Genomic DNA, 15,149 nt, shown 5'->3' on the forward strand with positions numbered 1-15,149 from the left:
CTCTTTCCATGTTTTAGCTATTGTGGAGAGTGCTGCTATGAACATTGGGGTACATGTGCTCCTATGCCTCAGCATTTCTGTATCCCTTGGGTAAATTCCTAGCAGTGCTATTGCTGGGTCATAGGGGAGTTCTATTGTTAGTTTCCTGAGGAACCTCCACACTGTTTTCCAGAGGGGCTGTACCAGTTTACATTCCCACCAACAGTGTAGGAGGGTGTCCGTGTCTCCATATCCTCGCCAGCATCTAGAGGTCTCACAGAGCCTTCTTTACAGGAAACCTTTAATGCTGTCTGGCCTCGCGTTTCTGAATGAGGTGTCTGCTGTTCTCTCCCTTCTCCCCTTGCTCTGGGGCTTAGCATCTCAAGGCGCATTCACGTTCCTGTGACTGTATCTTCAATAGGAAAGGACCGACCTTGGGCCTCTCCGAGTTAGAAGTCAGGTGATCTGCCTCCACTTTCTGTACGTGCCGCCTCCTGGCTTGGGGTTTCTCAGGCCGCCCTCACCCACGGCCCGTGGACCCTGCCGGCCCTCCTCGTCTGTACTCTGCGCTGGCCGCCCCCAGCCTCTCGGCCTGCGCCGGCTCGGCTATGAACCGTTTCACCAGTTCCCTCGTCTAGTTCCGTTCCTTCTCGCTCCACCCTCCCGGCCCTTCCCGTAGCGTCCCTCTCCCTGCTTCTGCTGAAGGGTCCCGGTGAGATTTCTGAGGAGCGAAGTGCCCCGACGGTGCCGGCCACGTGCCTTCACCAGCTCTACTGCCCGCTCCAGTGGGGCCTTCACTACCACTGCCTGCTCCTCTCACTCACCTCTTGTAGTTCCCTAACACGATCCCCGCCATGGCCAAGCCACAGCGCTGCCATGCTCCTGCCCCCTAGCCCCCGAGAGCTCCAGGCTGTCCCACATGAGTTTCCTTCCTGTCCACTTCCAAGTCCTATATTTGTCTAACTTCACACTTTCGTTATTTCTGTCTCTGAGAATGGAGAATCCTTCCTTATTGCCAGACTCTCCCGGTGAACTCTCTATCCCAACCCTCCTCCTTTGTTGGCCTTCATTGGTGGGCTTTCTCTGGGCTCTTGCATTTACAGCATCTTTGCTCTCAAGCGTGTTTTACCTCTTCTCTGGCTGAACTACTTGCCTCCCCCCCCCCGAGCCCCCTCAGGCGACCGCTCTGTTGTCTTTCTTCCCCCTCCGCCCCCACACCACAGACACACTTAGATTGTGGGTTTGGTTTCCTGCCACTCACTAGTCTTACCCCACCCCAGTCCGTTCAGCCTGCTGCAGCTCCTGCCATCTAGAAAATGCAGATCTGACTGAGTCTTTCCCATGCCTAAAATACTTCAGCCACTGCCTTAGAATTGTTTTTACTTGGGGGGGCACCTGAGTGGCTCAGGTCGTGATCTCGAGGTTTGTGAGTTGGAGACCCACATCAGGCACCGTGCTGACAGTGCGGAACCTGGTTGGGCTTCTCTCTCTCTCCCTCTCTCTTTCTCTCTACCCCTTTCCCACTTATGTTCTCTCTTCTCTCCCTCTCCCTCTCTCTCAAAATAAGTAAACTTAAAAAAAAAAAAGAATTTTTTTACTTGCCTTTTTTTTTTTTTGGTAGCAGCTTTGAGATACATTTCAGATATCATACAATTCACCCATTTAAAGTGTACGCTTCAGTGGTTTTTAGTCTGTTGACAGAGTTGTACAGCCATCACCACAGTTAATTTAGAACCTTTTCATCACCACGCAGAGAAATTCCGTCCCCCTTAGGCATCCCCCTCCCGTCCCTCTGTTCCCACCCAGCCCCTGGCAACCACTTCAGCTATATAGTCTGTCTCTGTGGGTTTGCCTCTTCTGGACATTTCATACAAACAGAATGATACAATATGTGGCCTTTCTGTGACAGCTTTTGCTTAGCGTAGACTTTTCAAGGGCCATCTGATGCTGGTAGCACAGTGACCCTGATTTGCTCTTTGGTTTGAAATCAAACTGCTCTGGCACTTAGAAGTCCTGCACGGTCTGACGCCTCTGTACCTCTCCAGGCTGATGGCTCACGGCTCCCTGCCATGTACTTCTGCTCCAGCTGACCTGACCCCTCACAAACGTGCCACGTTGTTCCCTTCCTGAAACGCCCGCCCCATCCCCTCCTTTTTGGCTGGCTAACTCATGTCCCGGGTCTCCTTCATTTCTTGACGCAGTGCTGTGTCCTTGGGGAAGTTTATTCTTATCCTCCACGCCTTCCAGCTTGCTTCCAGAGCCCGCCACGCTCTCAGCTTGTCGGACGGGGCTGTGGCTGCCATGGACTTGTCTGTGTCCACCTCTGGACACAGGCCGCGTAGCTCCTGGGAGCAGGGTCAGCGTCCACCCCAGTGCAGGATGCTCGGCCTGCTCAGAGTGGGCAGTCGGAGAGTCCAGACCCTTGGAGCTCCTCGAAGAGAAAGTAAGTCTTCCCTTCTCTCCTTTGTGATCGGGAATCTGCCCTCACTGCTCCCTGAACTCTCCTGAATGTCACCAGCCACGTTAGCATTTGTCCCCTTTTTCCTCATTTGCGACTGTTAAATACCTCCATGGAGTTCTCTCCTCCTGTTTCGCCTGTGACACGCGTAGCCTCTGTCCTCCTCCCACATATGCAGCGTTCTTTAGTTCCTTCCTCCGGCTCCTTGTCCTCTAAGCCCTTAAGGATGGGTCGTCCCCCACTTCAGCGCTCAGACTTGTCTCTGCTTCGTCCTCTACTCTGCAGCCTCACCAGTCACCTCCGTGCAGGTAAATGACTCCCAGTCTGTCTTTGTCACTTGGAGCCCTCTCCTGAGTCTCACGTGTGTTCCGCCAGCGCGACTGACCTCGCCCGCGTACACTTCCCGTGCCATACGGCCCACCTCCCGCGGGTCACCGTGCTGTTGAGCCCTGAGTGCTCCAAGTCCCTCCGCCCTGGTTGACTCTTGGCACTGCCTTCCCCGGTCTTCCCACCTCATCTCTCTCCATGCTTAGCGCGTTCACGCAGTCTACTTTGTAAACACATGTTGAACACCCACTGCTGCCAGGTAATTTTTCGAAAGCTTAGTTTTGGTCATTTTTTTTCTTGGCTCAAAGCCTTCAGGACTTGACCTCACACCTGTCAGAACAGCTAAAATGAAAAAAACAAGAAATAACAAGCACCGGTGAAGACGTAGAGGGAAAAGAACCCTCTTGCACTGTTGGTAGGAATGCAAACTGGTGCAGCCACTGTGGAAAACAGTGTGGATGTACCTCAAAAAATTAAAAATAAGAAATACCATATGAAACAGTAATTCTACCACTGGGTATTTACTCAAAGAAAACACACACGACAAAACCTAATTTGAAAAGATATATGCACCCCTGTGCTCATTGCAGCATTATTTATAGTAGCCGAGATATAGAAGCAGCCCTGAAGATATGAAGCAGTCCATCAGTAGATGAATGGATAGAGATGTGGAATATTCCATTACACATAATGGAATATTACTCAGCCATAAAAAAGAATGAGACCTTCCCATTTACAACAACATGGATAGACCTTGAAGGTATTATGTTAAGTGAAATGAGGCAGACGGAGAGAGACAAATATTGTACAATTTCACTTATATGTAGAATCGGAAACAAAAAGCAGAAACAGACCCATAAATACACAGAACAAAGTAATGGTACAGAGGGGAGGGGTGGAGGGAAAGGCAAAGAGGGTGAAGGGAAATGGGAGATACAGGCTTCTAGTCCTGGAATGAATAAGTCACAGCATAGGGAATATTGTCAGTGGTATTGTAATAGCATTGTATGGTGGTAGATGGTAGCTTCACTTGTGGTGAGCAGAGCATAATGCATGAACTTGTTGAATCACTAGGTTATATACTTGAAACTAATGTTAACATTGCGTGCCAGCTGTACTGCAATTAAAAAAAAATAAAATAAACACAGCTTAAGTGGGAAAAAAAGGAAGAAAACCTCCAGGGTCTACCTTTGCCTACTAAACTGAGTAGAAATTCCTCAGCTGGCATCTCAGTCCCCTGTAAAAGGACCTTTTTGGCCATTCATCTTTTATTCCTAAATTAATTAAAATTCAACAAAATTTGAAATTCAGCTCCTCAGTCACACTGACACACTTCAAATGCTCAATAACCACTTGTGGCTGGTGGCCTCTGGTTGGACAGCACAGATACCATTGACGTCATTGCTGAGAAAGTTCTTTCGGACAGCACTGGTCTGAACCTGTTCATTTCTTTCTCCTTCTGGCCACTGTCTCCTCCTCACCCTCTCTGTGTATAAGAATTTTCTCCCTCTGCCGTGGCCACCCGCCTCATATTCCACCTCTTCCACACAGCCTTTCCCGATCATTCCTTTCTTAATGAGATGCCCCCACCCTCTCTCTTTAGAGCCTTGGTAGTACTTTATTTGTTTCCTTTATGAAACCTACCCATTTGTTTTTTTATACTATAATCACTTGTGTCTTTAACTAATTTCCAGTACTGAACTGGGAGACTTTCTGAGGTAAAGACTACTTTACTCTGAGCATGGTACGGTGGGAGTTCAAGAAAGAATTTTTGGTTTTTTTTTTTTAAAGTTTATTTGAGAGAGGGCATCTGGGTGGCTAAGTTGATTGAGTGTCCAACTTCAGCCCAGGTCATGATCTCGCATTTTGAGAGTTTGAGTCCCACATCGGGCTCTGTACTGACAGCTCAGAGCCTGGAACCTACTTTGGATTCTGTGTCTCCCTTTCTCACAGCCCTTCCCTGCTCATGCTCTGTTTCTCTCTCTCTCTCAAACAACAACAAAAATTAAAGTTTATTTGAGAGAGAGAGTGTGTGCATGTATGTGAGTGGGAGAGGGAGAGAGAGAGAGACAGGAGAACCCCAAGCAGACTCCACACTGTCAGCGCAGAGCCCGACCTGGGGCTTGAACCCACAAACCGTGAGATCACGATCTGACCCACATCAAGAGTCAGAAGCCTAGCCAACTGAGCCACCTGGGTGCCCCGAACAATTTTTGAATGGATCACCAGAATGGATCATCATTGAGAAAAGAGAATGGTTCTTTTTTTAATTTGTGTAATCAGTAAGCACGGGGAATGTCTTGCCATTCTGTTCTTTTTTCCTTCCTTCTGTAATCACACAGGCCTCTTCTGTGTGACCAAGCAAGAAGTGTAGCCCCCGTCCTTTGCCCTGCCCGTGCAGGTGGCCATGGGAGGCACATTCCCTCTTGCAGCCAGTGTTGCTGACGCCAGTGCCAAGGAGAGCGGCTGGCTGCAGAATACAATTATGGTCCCCCGGCCAGGGCAGAGGGTCAGCACGCAGGAGGCGGAATTTCAGGGAGGGAATAACAGACGCACAACTGAGGGGCAGGCTGGGTACAAACTGCCCACCTCGGAGAACTGACCCCAGAAGAAACAGCTGGAATGACAGAGGCTAACCAAGTCAGGAAAGTGGTGAGGCTCCGGTTGTAGTTGCTGACAGGGTGGGGAGCCACAAGATGTGTGTTCACAGTGAGAGCCCGGAGGAGCTTTCTGGACGGTTTGTCATTGCCTGGCCCTGTGTGTTCACTGTGGCTTTTCACTTAGCCCAGAGTCACCTACCGTGAAGGAGAGGAACTCACCCAGAACGTTTGCCAGCACATTTTCAGAGGTGTTAGGGACATTCAGGTGCTGGCTGCTTCTCTCTGGTTTCGCTGCCCTTGGGAGCTGAAGGAGACGCTGGTTATGTACTTGTTGACGGGGGTGGGGATGTCCCGAAGCTGGGAGTGTACGTGTGTGCACACATGTGTTCTGTAGCGGGGTGGAGGTTTTCAAGCTCCGTGTCTTTCCAGGCTTATTTTGCAGAGGGAGAAGCACTTCCATTACCTGAAGAGAGGCCTTCGACAGCTGACCGATGCCTATGAGGTAAGCTTACTGCCCCGGAGCTCTGTCAGATGGTCAGCCAGACAACCCCCTCTTTCCTGTTGGAATGTAAGACGCTCATGGGCCTGGCCTCCTGCAGAGTCACTCTTTGGACCACGTGGCTGTGGCAGGAAGCAGGTAGTAGGGAGCCTGGGCCCACGCGGCCAGGACTCCCACTTCTGAAAGGGCAGAACCAGGTCTATTCCAGGCTTGCCCTCCCCTCCGAGGGACAGAGCCACCTAGATGGGGTGGCACTTGCTTGGACCGTTAGATCACGGTGAGGGGTTCACTTGCTTTCTGCTGCATGCCCCTTGCCAACTAGCTGAAAGGCAGTTACCCGGCCATCCCTAATCCTTTGCCCGTTAAGCTGATCTAATTCCTATGCTGGCCAAAGGATCAGCATCTAAGTCCCAGCGAGCACTAACACAGTTTAGCACTGTAAAAATGCCCACGCTTAGAGTGCACTTTAAATCCCATTCCTCGGAGCCCTGGGGCTCTACCGAGGGGACCGCAGGGGAGGGCAGTGGTGGTGGAGGAGGGGAGGGTGTTGGGAAGGCAGGCAGAGGAGAGATGTGAACAGGAGGGCTCCAGTCTTCCTGCCTCACTTTACACACAGCAGCCTTGCTTTTAATTTGCTTTTTATTCGGGGGGTCTACATTTGACTTTTTACAGCAGGGATTTGCCAACTGAAATGCCTGTAGACGCAAGCAGGTAGCACAAATAAGAGAAGTGGGCGAGTGGGAGGGCGTCTGAGGCAAAGCAGAGGCCCTGTGCTTTTCCTCTGTTGCTGCCAGGTGTTGCTATCCAGGAACACAGACCTAGGCTTGCCAGATCTTTCTCTCTCTCTTTCTCTCTCTCTCTCTTTTTTCGAATGGATCCAGAAATCCAGATTTCCATGTGAATCTCCCAGTACTTAAATGTTACAACTAATTCTAATTTAAAAACAGAATGCTACAGAGAACAAGCAGAACAGGTCCATGGGCTAGACCTGACCTTGGCTCAGCATTTTCAATCTTTGTTGCAAGTCCTCCGTGGTTAGGGTGCAGTCAGCCCTGATACAGTTAACACTGTAGCAGCTAACAGTTGAATGGAGCACTGAAAGCTTACCATGCCTTATCTCATTTAATCCTCACCACTACTAGGTGAGGCAGGTGAGTATTTCTTACAGATAAGGAAGCAGGCATAGGAAGATTAGATTAAGTCATTTGCTCAAAAGCACATAGCTGTAAGAGGAGGAGCTAGGACTGCCACCCAAGCAGGCCGGAACCAGGCCACTCACTCCCTGTGTGGTGGCCTCGCCACAGCCAGGACGGTCAGCACATTTATGAAGAGGGTAGCTTGGGCTACTGGAAAGAGCATTGGAGTAGGAGTCCCAAAACCTGGCTTCTTGTCTCAGCTTTGACATTTGATGTCTTTGTAATCTGGAAAAAGTTCATCTCTCTGGACCTCAATTATATACTTTTTTTTTTTTTTAATGTTTTTATTTTTTTATTTATTTCTAGGAGAGAGAGAGAGAGAGAGAGTGCGAGCAGGGGAGGGTCAGAGAGAGAGGGAGTCACAGACTGAAACAGGCTCCAGGCTCCGAGCTGGCAGTCAGCACAGAGCCCGACGCGGGGCTCGAACCCACGAACCGCGAGATCATGACCTAAGCGAAAGTCGGACGCTTCACCGACTAAGCCACCCAGGCGCCCCTACTCAATTATATACTTTTAATCTAGAAGACTAGCACAATGATATCACCTGCCTGCCTAGCCTTGAATGCTCAGTACATGTTAATGGGTTGGATTAGGATCTAAAACTGTTCACATATGACCTTGGGAAGGCTTTCCCAGCCCCCAGACAGAATTAGGCTCTTCATGTGCTCCCTCAGGACCCTGCTTCTGCCCATTACAGCATGTACCATTATTCAGGCACATATATGCATGGGATATGTGCCATCTTGTTCCAGAAAGCGATAAGGTAACTCGTGCTTAAATGCATCTATCCAGAGCCCTCTTCCTCTGCAGATAAACACACACATTCTATATCCTAAGAACCTCAAGAGTAAGAATTGAATTTTATTCATTATTTTGCCCGCAGTATCTAATGCAGTGCTTGGCCCACACAAGGACATGGTAAATATTTGTTGAATTAGTGAATGAGTTAATCCCAGGAATTCCCTTTCTGAGAGTGTATTATCGCCTTGGGTCTGCACTGAGGAAACAGCATCGCTTAACTTGCTAGCCTGTGGGCTCTCCTTGTTCAGCCTTCCTTAGGTGCCTATCAGGGAAGGACCCAGTGTGGGGCATGGTAAACTTCTTTGTCCCATTGTCCTTTCTGCACATATGGTCATTTCAGCTGCTGGCTGGGGCCACAAAGCAAAGCGTCCTTCATTCACTTATTGTTCATAGGGTGCCTTCCTCCCCCTTTCTGAGCTGCCGGGGTGAGACAGATGTCGCCTTGTCAGCAGCGTCTTGGGACGATTCTGAATAAAGGGTGTGTTTTCTCCCCTGTGCCTTTCACAGTGTCTGGATGCCAGCCGCCCATGGCTCTGCTATTGGATTCTGCACAGCTTGGAACTCCTAGATGAACCTATCCCCCAGATGGTGGCCACAGAGTGAGTCTGGCTTCAGGGAACCTGGGCCGTTCTCTGAAATTCCGTTTTGAATTGGAATTGGTTCTTTTTGTTTTGTTTTCATTTTATTGATTTTGAATGAAAAACACATCATGCTACAAAGAAATCCTTGGCCTCCTCTTGACCCCAGTAACTTCCTGAAACTCCCCCACTTTAGAAGTCTATTGTGAGCTCGTGGGTAGAACAAGACTTTGAACTCCCAAGAGAAGGATTCTGTTTTTTCTATGCCTTTTCTTTTGGCTCTTGCTCTGGTCTTGGAGAAAATCCTTCATCATCAATTCTGAGAGACATGATTTTGCCAGAAAGTACAGTATGCATTTGAATAGCTTTTGTGAGGAAGCCTGTGCCAAGCCAATGAGCAAAAATGCCTTTGCTTTCCATAGACACCTCCATAGACGTCCATCTTCACCAGTGCCTGGGGGATACTGTAGCTCTTGAGGTCCTAGATGTGTTAATACCCTTGGTGCCCAAAGGCCTTGGCTCACAATCTTACCAAACTTCTGATTTATGAGTACAGATCTAAGCAACTACGATTCTTCCCAAACTGCTGGCACAGATGGTGTTCTGGGAATGAGCATGGGACCTCATCCTTAGGAGCTCATCACAATTTATACTTTAAAGAAGAAACTTTAGGGATACCTGGGATAGGAAAGGGCAGCCAGGAATTGGATCTGACGCTCTAGTTCTCACTGAGAATAAACACGTTCCCTTGGCAGCATCTTGCGTTCATCTGCTCCCCTGTGCTCCTGAGGGAGGGGACTCTGGGAGGAAAGGCCCACGAGCCAGGTCTGTTTGTCCACAGCACACAGCGACAGCTGGGCAAGGGTGTGTGCAGGCTAGCCCATGCTCCTCCCGGGTCCCGGGGCCCCTGCCCGGGGTCACTCTGTCAGGTCAGAAGAACAGAACCACACTTGTCTCATTCGTTCTGCCTTAACAATGACCTCTCATTCTTGCCTTCCTGGGCATGGTGTCTTGTGATGACTATGGATAGGGAAGATAATGAAGAATTAGGCCATTAACCCCTGTGATATGGACGAAGCTTTCTGAGAGAGAGGAAAAATATGCATTGTCCTCATCATGCGGCTGCTGCAAGCCTGGGTGCTTCTGGCTCTGGAAGTCGAATTGGAAACAGTTTCTGCAATAACAGGAATTTAATTGTCAAAATAAAGGCCCATGTGTTTTTGAAATACCAGTTGGGGGTTGTGGATTGTTTGGGAAATTTCTCCCCCACACATACACAATCAGGATGCACTCTAGGGGAAATGGGAGAGTCGTGTATGAAAGAAAGAAAAAAGCGATGGAAGATTCTGGAAGAGGGAAGTACAGGTGGGCCCCTGCAGAGGACGTAGTTCCTAAAGAGGAAGAACTTGGGTCAAACTGGGGTCAGCATCGATTTCGAGGGTTCTTTTCTAGGTTGTATACTTAGTGCTTGATAGGTAAGCACTTTGCTTGATAGGTAAAACTCCTTCGCTGAGGAAACGAGTGTCAGAGCAACTCTCATGGCAACATCAGATAGGAAGAGAGGAGCCCCTTGAAAGGGCTTTTCACAGTGAACAAGTGGAGACAGCCCAAATATCCACAGTAGGGATGTGCTAAAGTGTATTTGAAGTTTAAGTAAAATATGGTGCAATGCATACAGAGAAATTCTGTGCAGCCATTTAAAAACTTAAGTCAACAATATTAATTGTACTTACTATAGTGGTCATTTCACAATATGTACAAGTACTGAATCACTATGTTGTACACCGAAACTAATACGATATTGTTTATCAATTATATTTTAATAAAAACCAATACATATAAAGTATATATTTGTATGGAAAAATGCATGTATTTACATAGAAAGATACCATGAATTAAGTGAAAATAGTTAAAAAGATTCAGCTTCTACAGATTAAAAATATAGCTGGTTAGCAGCGCCTGGGTAGCTCAGTCGGTTGAGCATCCAATTCTTGATTTCAGCTCAGGTCATGATCCCAGGGTTGTGGGATTGAGTCCTGCATCAGGCTCTGCACTGAGCGAGGAGCCTGCTTGAGATCCATTTTCTCTCTCTCTGTCTCTCTCTGTCCCTCTGTCTCTCTGTCTTTCTCTCTCTCTCTTCTCTCTCCCCCTCTGCCCCATTCCCCCATTCGTACACTCTCTCATTTTTTCTAAAATTAAAAAAAAATATATGCGTGTGTATGTGTCTATACATGTATGTGGCTGGTTATATGCACAGAGAAACCAGAAGGATGTATACACACTTAGTAGTAGTTATTTCTAGATGGTGAGGTTAAAGGTGAGTTTTTTCCTTTTTTTTTTTAAAGCCTATTTCCATGTTCTAAAACTTTATTTATTGTTTTGTAATTAAAAGAATGTTTTAAAACTAAAAACCTACTTTGTTCTCATTTCAAGAACCAGTTGATAGTGAATGACAGAATTTCTGCTTCACAGCTGCCTTAAAATCTTTACTTGTGGTTTTTCTGACTTAACAAACTTTTAACGAATTACTTAGGCTTTCCAACAATGTATTTTGTTTTGTGCCTAGCAGATAGTTCAGTCTAGGTTCAGATAATAACTGTTATCAACAGAGCCTAGTAGCTCTGACCTATAAGGAAATAAACTATTTTTAGTAAGATATGAGAAATCTTAATGATTTCTGTAAAAATACTGGGATTTTTAAAAGATTGTCTGATTTCGGATTTATTTTGCACAGAGAAAAGAAATGCTTTGAAAATATGGTCAGGTGGGGTGCCTGGGTGGCTCAATCGGTTGAGCGTCTGACTTTGGCTCAGGTCATTGATCTCACAGTTTGTGGGTTCGAGCCCCACGTCAGGCTCTGCTTACAGCCAGCTCAGAGCCTGGAGCCTGTTTCAGATTCTGTGTTTCTCTCTCTCTCTGACCCTCCCCTGCTCACATTGTCTCTCTCTCTCTCAGAAGTAAATAAAACATTAAAAAAAAAAAAAAGAAAATATGGTCAGGTTTCTGTCCCTTCTTCTTCATATGTATATTAAGGTGCAGAGTTTAGCTATGGAGTTTTATTCTTTTCCTGCCCATTCTTTCCCCACTCTGCCACTTAGTACAGGTGACACATACACACACACACACACACACATACACACACAATCACGTTTCCCTTTCCTATTTTGTTCACCTTTGCGCTGCTGTTTAGGGAACAAGATGGCAAGCTGAGTTCCCTCTAGTGGACAAATCACTTTCTCAGCTACTGTGGTTACTAACGGAAGCCAGCAAGACCAAGTTTTTACTGCTGGTCTCAGATCTTTCAAAAACAAGATATTCATAGGTAGGAATTTAGCTTGCCTCTCTTTGGAGGTTGTATCCACAAATTTATACATATGTTTACATGAAATAAATTAATATTTTGGAACCAGGCTAAGTACATTTGTTAATGATTTTAGCACAGAAGGAAGGAAGCATCCTTTAATGAGAATCCCATGCTTCATTATTGAAAACCACATTAACGTAACACCCAGAGTAACATGAAATCACAGGGAAACGGCTGCAGTGTTGAAGTTAGGTTTTTAGCTTCTGTAAAATCTAAAAATTATCTGTAACTTCATTGTTTTAAGACTTTTCTGCTTATAAAGTCTTTCCAAATGTTAATTACGTTTTCGTGTGTCATATAATTTCTTATTTCTCTTTCAAAAACTTATAGCTGATCCCCTGAATAGCTCTTTAAATATTTTTCCTTTTAAGTTTTAAATTCAATTTGTTTCCTTACCTTTCTGTGAAGACACCTTACCTAGTCTGTGTTCTGGGCACGTTTTGGCCAGGTGCCACAGGTGTCGAGCAGGTAGAGGAGGGCAAGGGTGCTCCTAGATTTCCTCCACAGGACAGTTCCCAAAACGAATGACCACACAGTCCAAAATAGTAGAGCGCCAAGGTGGAAAAACCCTGCTCTACAATAGCTGTCTTTAGACCTGACCTTACATCTAAAACAAGCAGCACCCGGAGGATGGCTGCACCTGCTGGAGTCAGACGGCGTGTTAGACTCCACAGGCAGCCGCCGCCTCCTGGAGTCGATGCAGAGTCTGTTTTTTCCACTCGCTACTGCTGCGCTCTGCTAGGGAAGGAGCTCTCCTCTCCCTCGTACTAAGCTGAAGTTGTTGATGGTGTGAAATTCGAAAGCCTTAGTACTAGAGGAGGCCGATGGCCATGCCGCCATCTTCTACTGGCATCTCCTCCCCAGCCGTCCTGCTCAAGGATGACTGTTCCTATTTCCAAAGCTATGATCTTTGTAACTTGTTCTCGGCCTTCAGCCTGTCCATGCTACCCTGCTCTGGTGCTGAAGGTTTTCTTTCTTTCTTTTTTTTTTTATTTATTTCTAGGAGAGAGAGAGACAGCATGAGCAGGGGAGGGTCAGAGAGAGAGGGAGTCACAGACTGAAGCAGGCTCCAGGCTCTGAGCTGGCAGTCAGCACAGAGCCCGAAAAGGGGCACAAACCCAAAAACAGCAAGATCATGACCAAAGCGAAAGTCGGACGCTTAACCGACTAAGCCACCCAGGCACCCCTGGTGCTGAAGGTTTTCTTAAACCTGACCTAAATTCTGCTGCTGCAAACTGGCTTCAGTGTTCATTTCACTACCAGAAACTTTGTGTAACTACCCTTTGTATACCTGAGGTATTTTGCTGGGTTGCTTCCTTGTGGTTGTTGCCTGTAATAGTAAGCCTTGTAATATTTTTAATATTTGGCCCTTTTTACAAATTTTTAAAGTTTATTTATTTTGAGAGAGAGTGCATGCACACAAGTGGGGGAGGATCCCGGTTAGGCTGGGTGCTGACAGTGCAGAGCCTGATGTGGGACTCGAACCCACGAACCGTAAGATCATGACCTGAGCCGAAATCAAGAGTCGCTTAACCAACTGAGCTAGCCAGGCACCTCTGTTTTTATAATTCTAACCTGAATCTCCTTTTAGTTGGAAAATGGAGGTTTGAGCCAAATATGGTTTTGACCAGCACTGTGTTTTTGATGCTCTTAACTGTTCTTGTTTTTGTCCACAACTCCTGGGCCTCTTCCTCCTGTATTCCTAGTCCGTTCCCATCATATATTGATATGCTATACCCATCCCCACTCCTGCCATCCCTAAGTATGTTATTTATTACTTCTACTTGTTTCATTTGTTTTATTCTTAGGTGCTTCTGGTTTGTCTTATAGTATTCTGGACTTTAATGCTCACCTTGGCAGTGTCTCTCTCGTCTCTTTTGTATTATTTTGTTTGTTCACTATACATAGTTTTGAGTACTTCACGTTGGTGACAGGCCCATAATCAGTCTTCAACCATCACCTCAAAGTCCAAGTAACTCCTTAGAAATAAATCATTGATACTCTTGCTTTGAACTTGATCTTCTTACAGATTTTACATACTTTTTAATAGTTGAATGACAGAAATGTTGGTGTTCGGTAGAACTTTCCACAGTAATGTTTCCATTCTCTATTTTGTGGTAGCCACTAGGGGCATGTAGCTCTTGAATAGTTGCAGTGTAGCTTGTATGACTAAGGAGCTAAAAATTAAATTAATGCCACTTAATTAATTAAATTTAAAATTTAAATAGCCTCACGTAGCTAGTCATCTTTGGACAGCACAGATCTTTGGCATTGCTACCCAAAATGTCATTCCCCAGACCAGCAGCATTGCCATTAACCGGAGCTTTCTAAAACTACAGACTTTTTCACCCGTCTAGCCCTTCTGAGCTAGAGCTGCAGTTCAGCAAGGTTTGCAGGTGATTTCCATGCACACTCAAGTTTGAGAGGCACTGATACTTGGCTGTACATTGGAGTCACATGGGAATTAAAAAAAAAAATATGGCCACTTGGGTCCCAGCCTTAGTGATTCTGATTTCATTGGTATTGGGTATGACCTGGGCATTGGGTTTTTAAAAAACATCCCCCAAGTGATTCTAACTGCTCAGCCAAGACTTGTGGTTCTCAAACTGCATGTATACTCACATCATCTGGGAATTGGAGAAAATACAGAGGCCCAGGCTTGTTCCTGCTTCAAGAAGCCTGAGTCTCTCTTTTCTCTACTGGCTCTCCCATGATTGTGATGCTCACATTTTGGGTTTGAAAATCCTTAATATAAAAGACAGTTTGCCACTTTGCCAGAACGATATGCCTTGCTGACTTGAATGAACACAGATCTGCTAGATCTTTTAGTTGTGTGACGAAATACAACACAATGCTTGCTCTTTACAAAGTCAGTGGCCCTTCGTGTTTGCACTATGTCTCCTGCTTGTGATCTTTTTTTTTTTTTTATACTAGTTGGTAAATTTCTGGTCTCCAAGATAAGTTTTTCCTCCCCTTTTAGACAGATAGAAGTCTCATTCACATTTTGGTTTTCAGAGTTGCTGGGAACTCTGCTAATGACAGCTGGCAACTTCATGGTCAGTTTGCCAGTTCCTTAAGGTGTGAGTTGGAGAGCCTCTGGAGCAGAATGTTCTGTAATATGGAAGCGTCTCAGAGTCCAAAAAAGCCCCACCCTGCTCCCCAGCTAGCCCCACGGCCAGTCAGATGCAGCATGTCAGCTGAGGGAGGTTGGCAGGGAGGAAAGATTTAAAGGTGTCTGGTACATTCAGATCCCAGATCACCAGACTTTAGGCTACAGGGTCTGGGGTGTTGCATTTGGCAGGATTCTGCCTTGGGAGCTGGGAAAGAGAATGGATAACTGAGTAACT

At 46.5% G+C, this 15,149-nt stretch overlaps 1 protein-coding gene and 1 non-coding gene across 2 annotated transcripts in view; both read left to right on the top strand.

Moving 5' to 3' along the window:
• Nucleotides 1-15,149, top strand: part of FNTB (farnesyltransferase, CAAX box, beta) — a 66,920-nt gene that overhangs the window by 22,683 nt on the left and 29,088 nt on the right. The window contains exons 3-4 of the mRNA XM_039242103.1: nucleotides 5,794-5,866; nucleotides 8,368-8,459. Of these exons, the coding sequence (XP_039098034.1) occupies nucleotides 5,794-5,866; nucleotides 8,368-8,459 (165 nt within the window). The remainder of the gene's footprint in view (nucleotides 1-5,793; nucleotides 5,867-8,367; nucleotides 8,460-15,149) is intronic.
• TRNAQ-UUG lies at nucleotides 11,210-11,295 on the top strand. The gene has a single exon. It is a non-coding gene; the product is annotated as a tRNA-Gln (tRNA).

This window comes from Hyaena hyaena, unplaced genomic scaffold (assembly GCF_003009895.1).
Source record: "Hyaena hyaena isolate Hyena2069 unplaced genomic scaffold, ASM300989v1 scaffold_208, whole genome shotgun sequence".
NCBI classification, from domain to species: domain Eukaryota; kingdom Metazoa; phylum Chordata; class Mammalia; order Carnivora; family Hyaenidae; genus Hyaena; species Hyaena hyaena.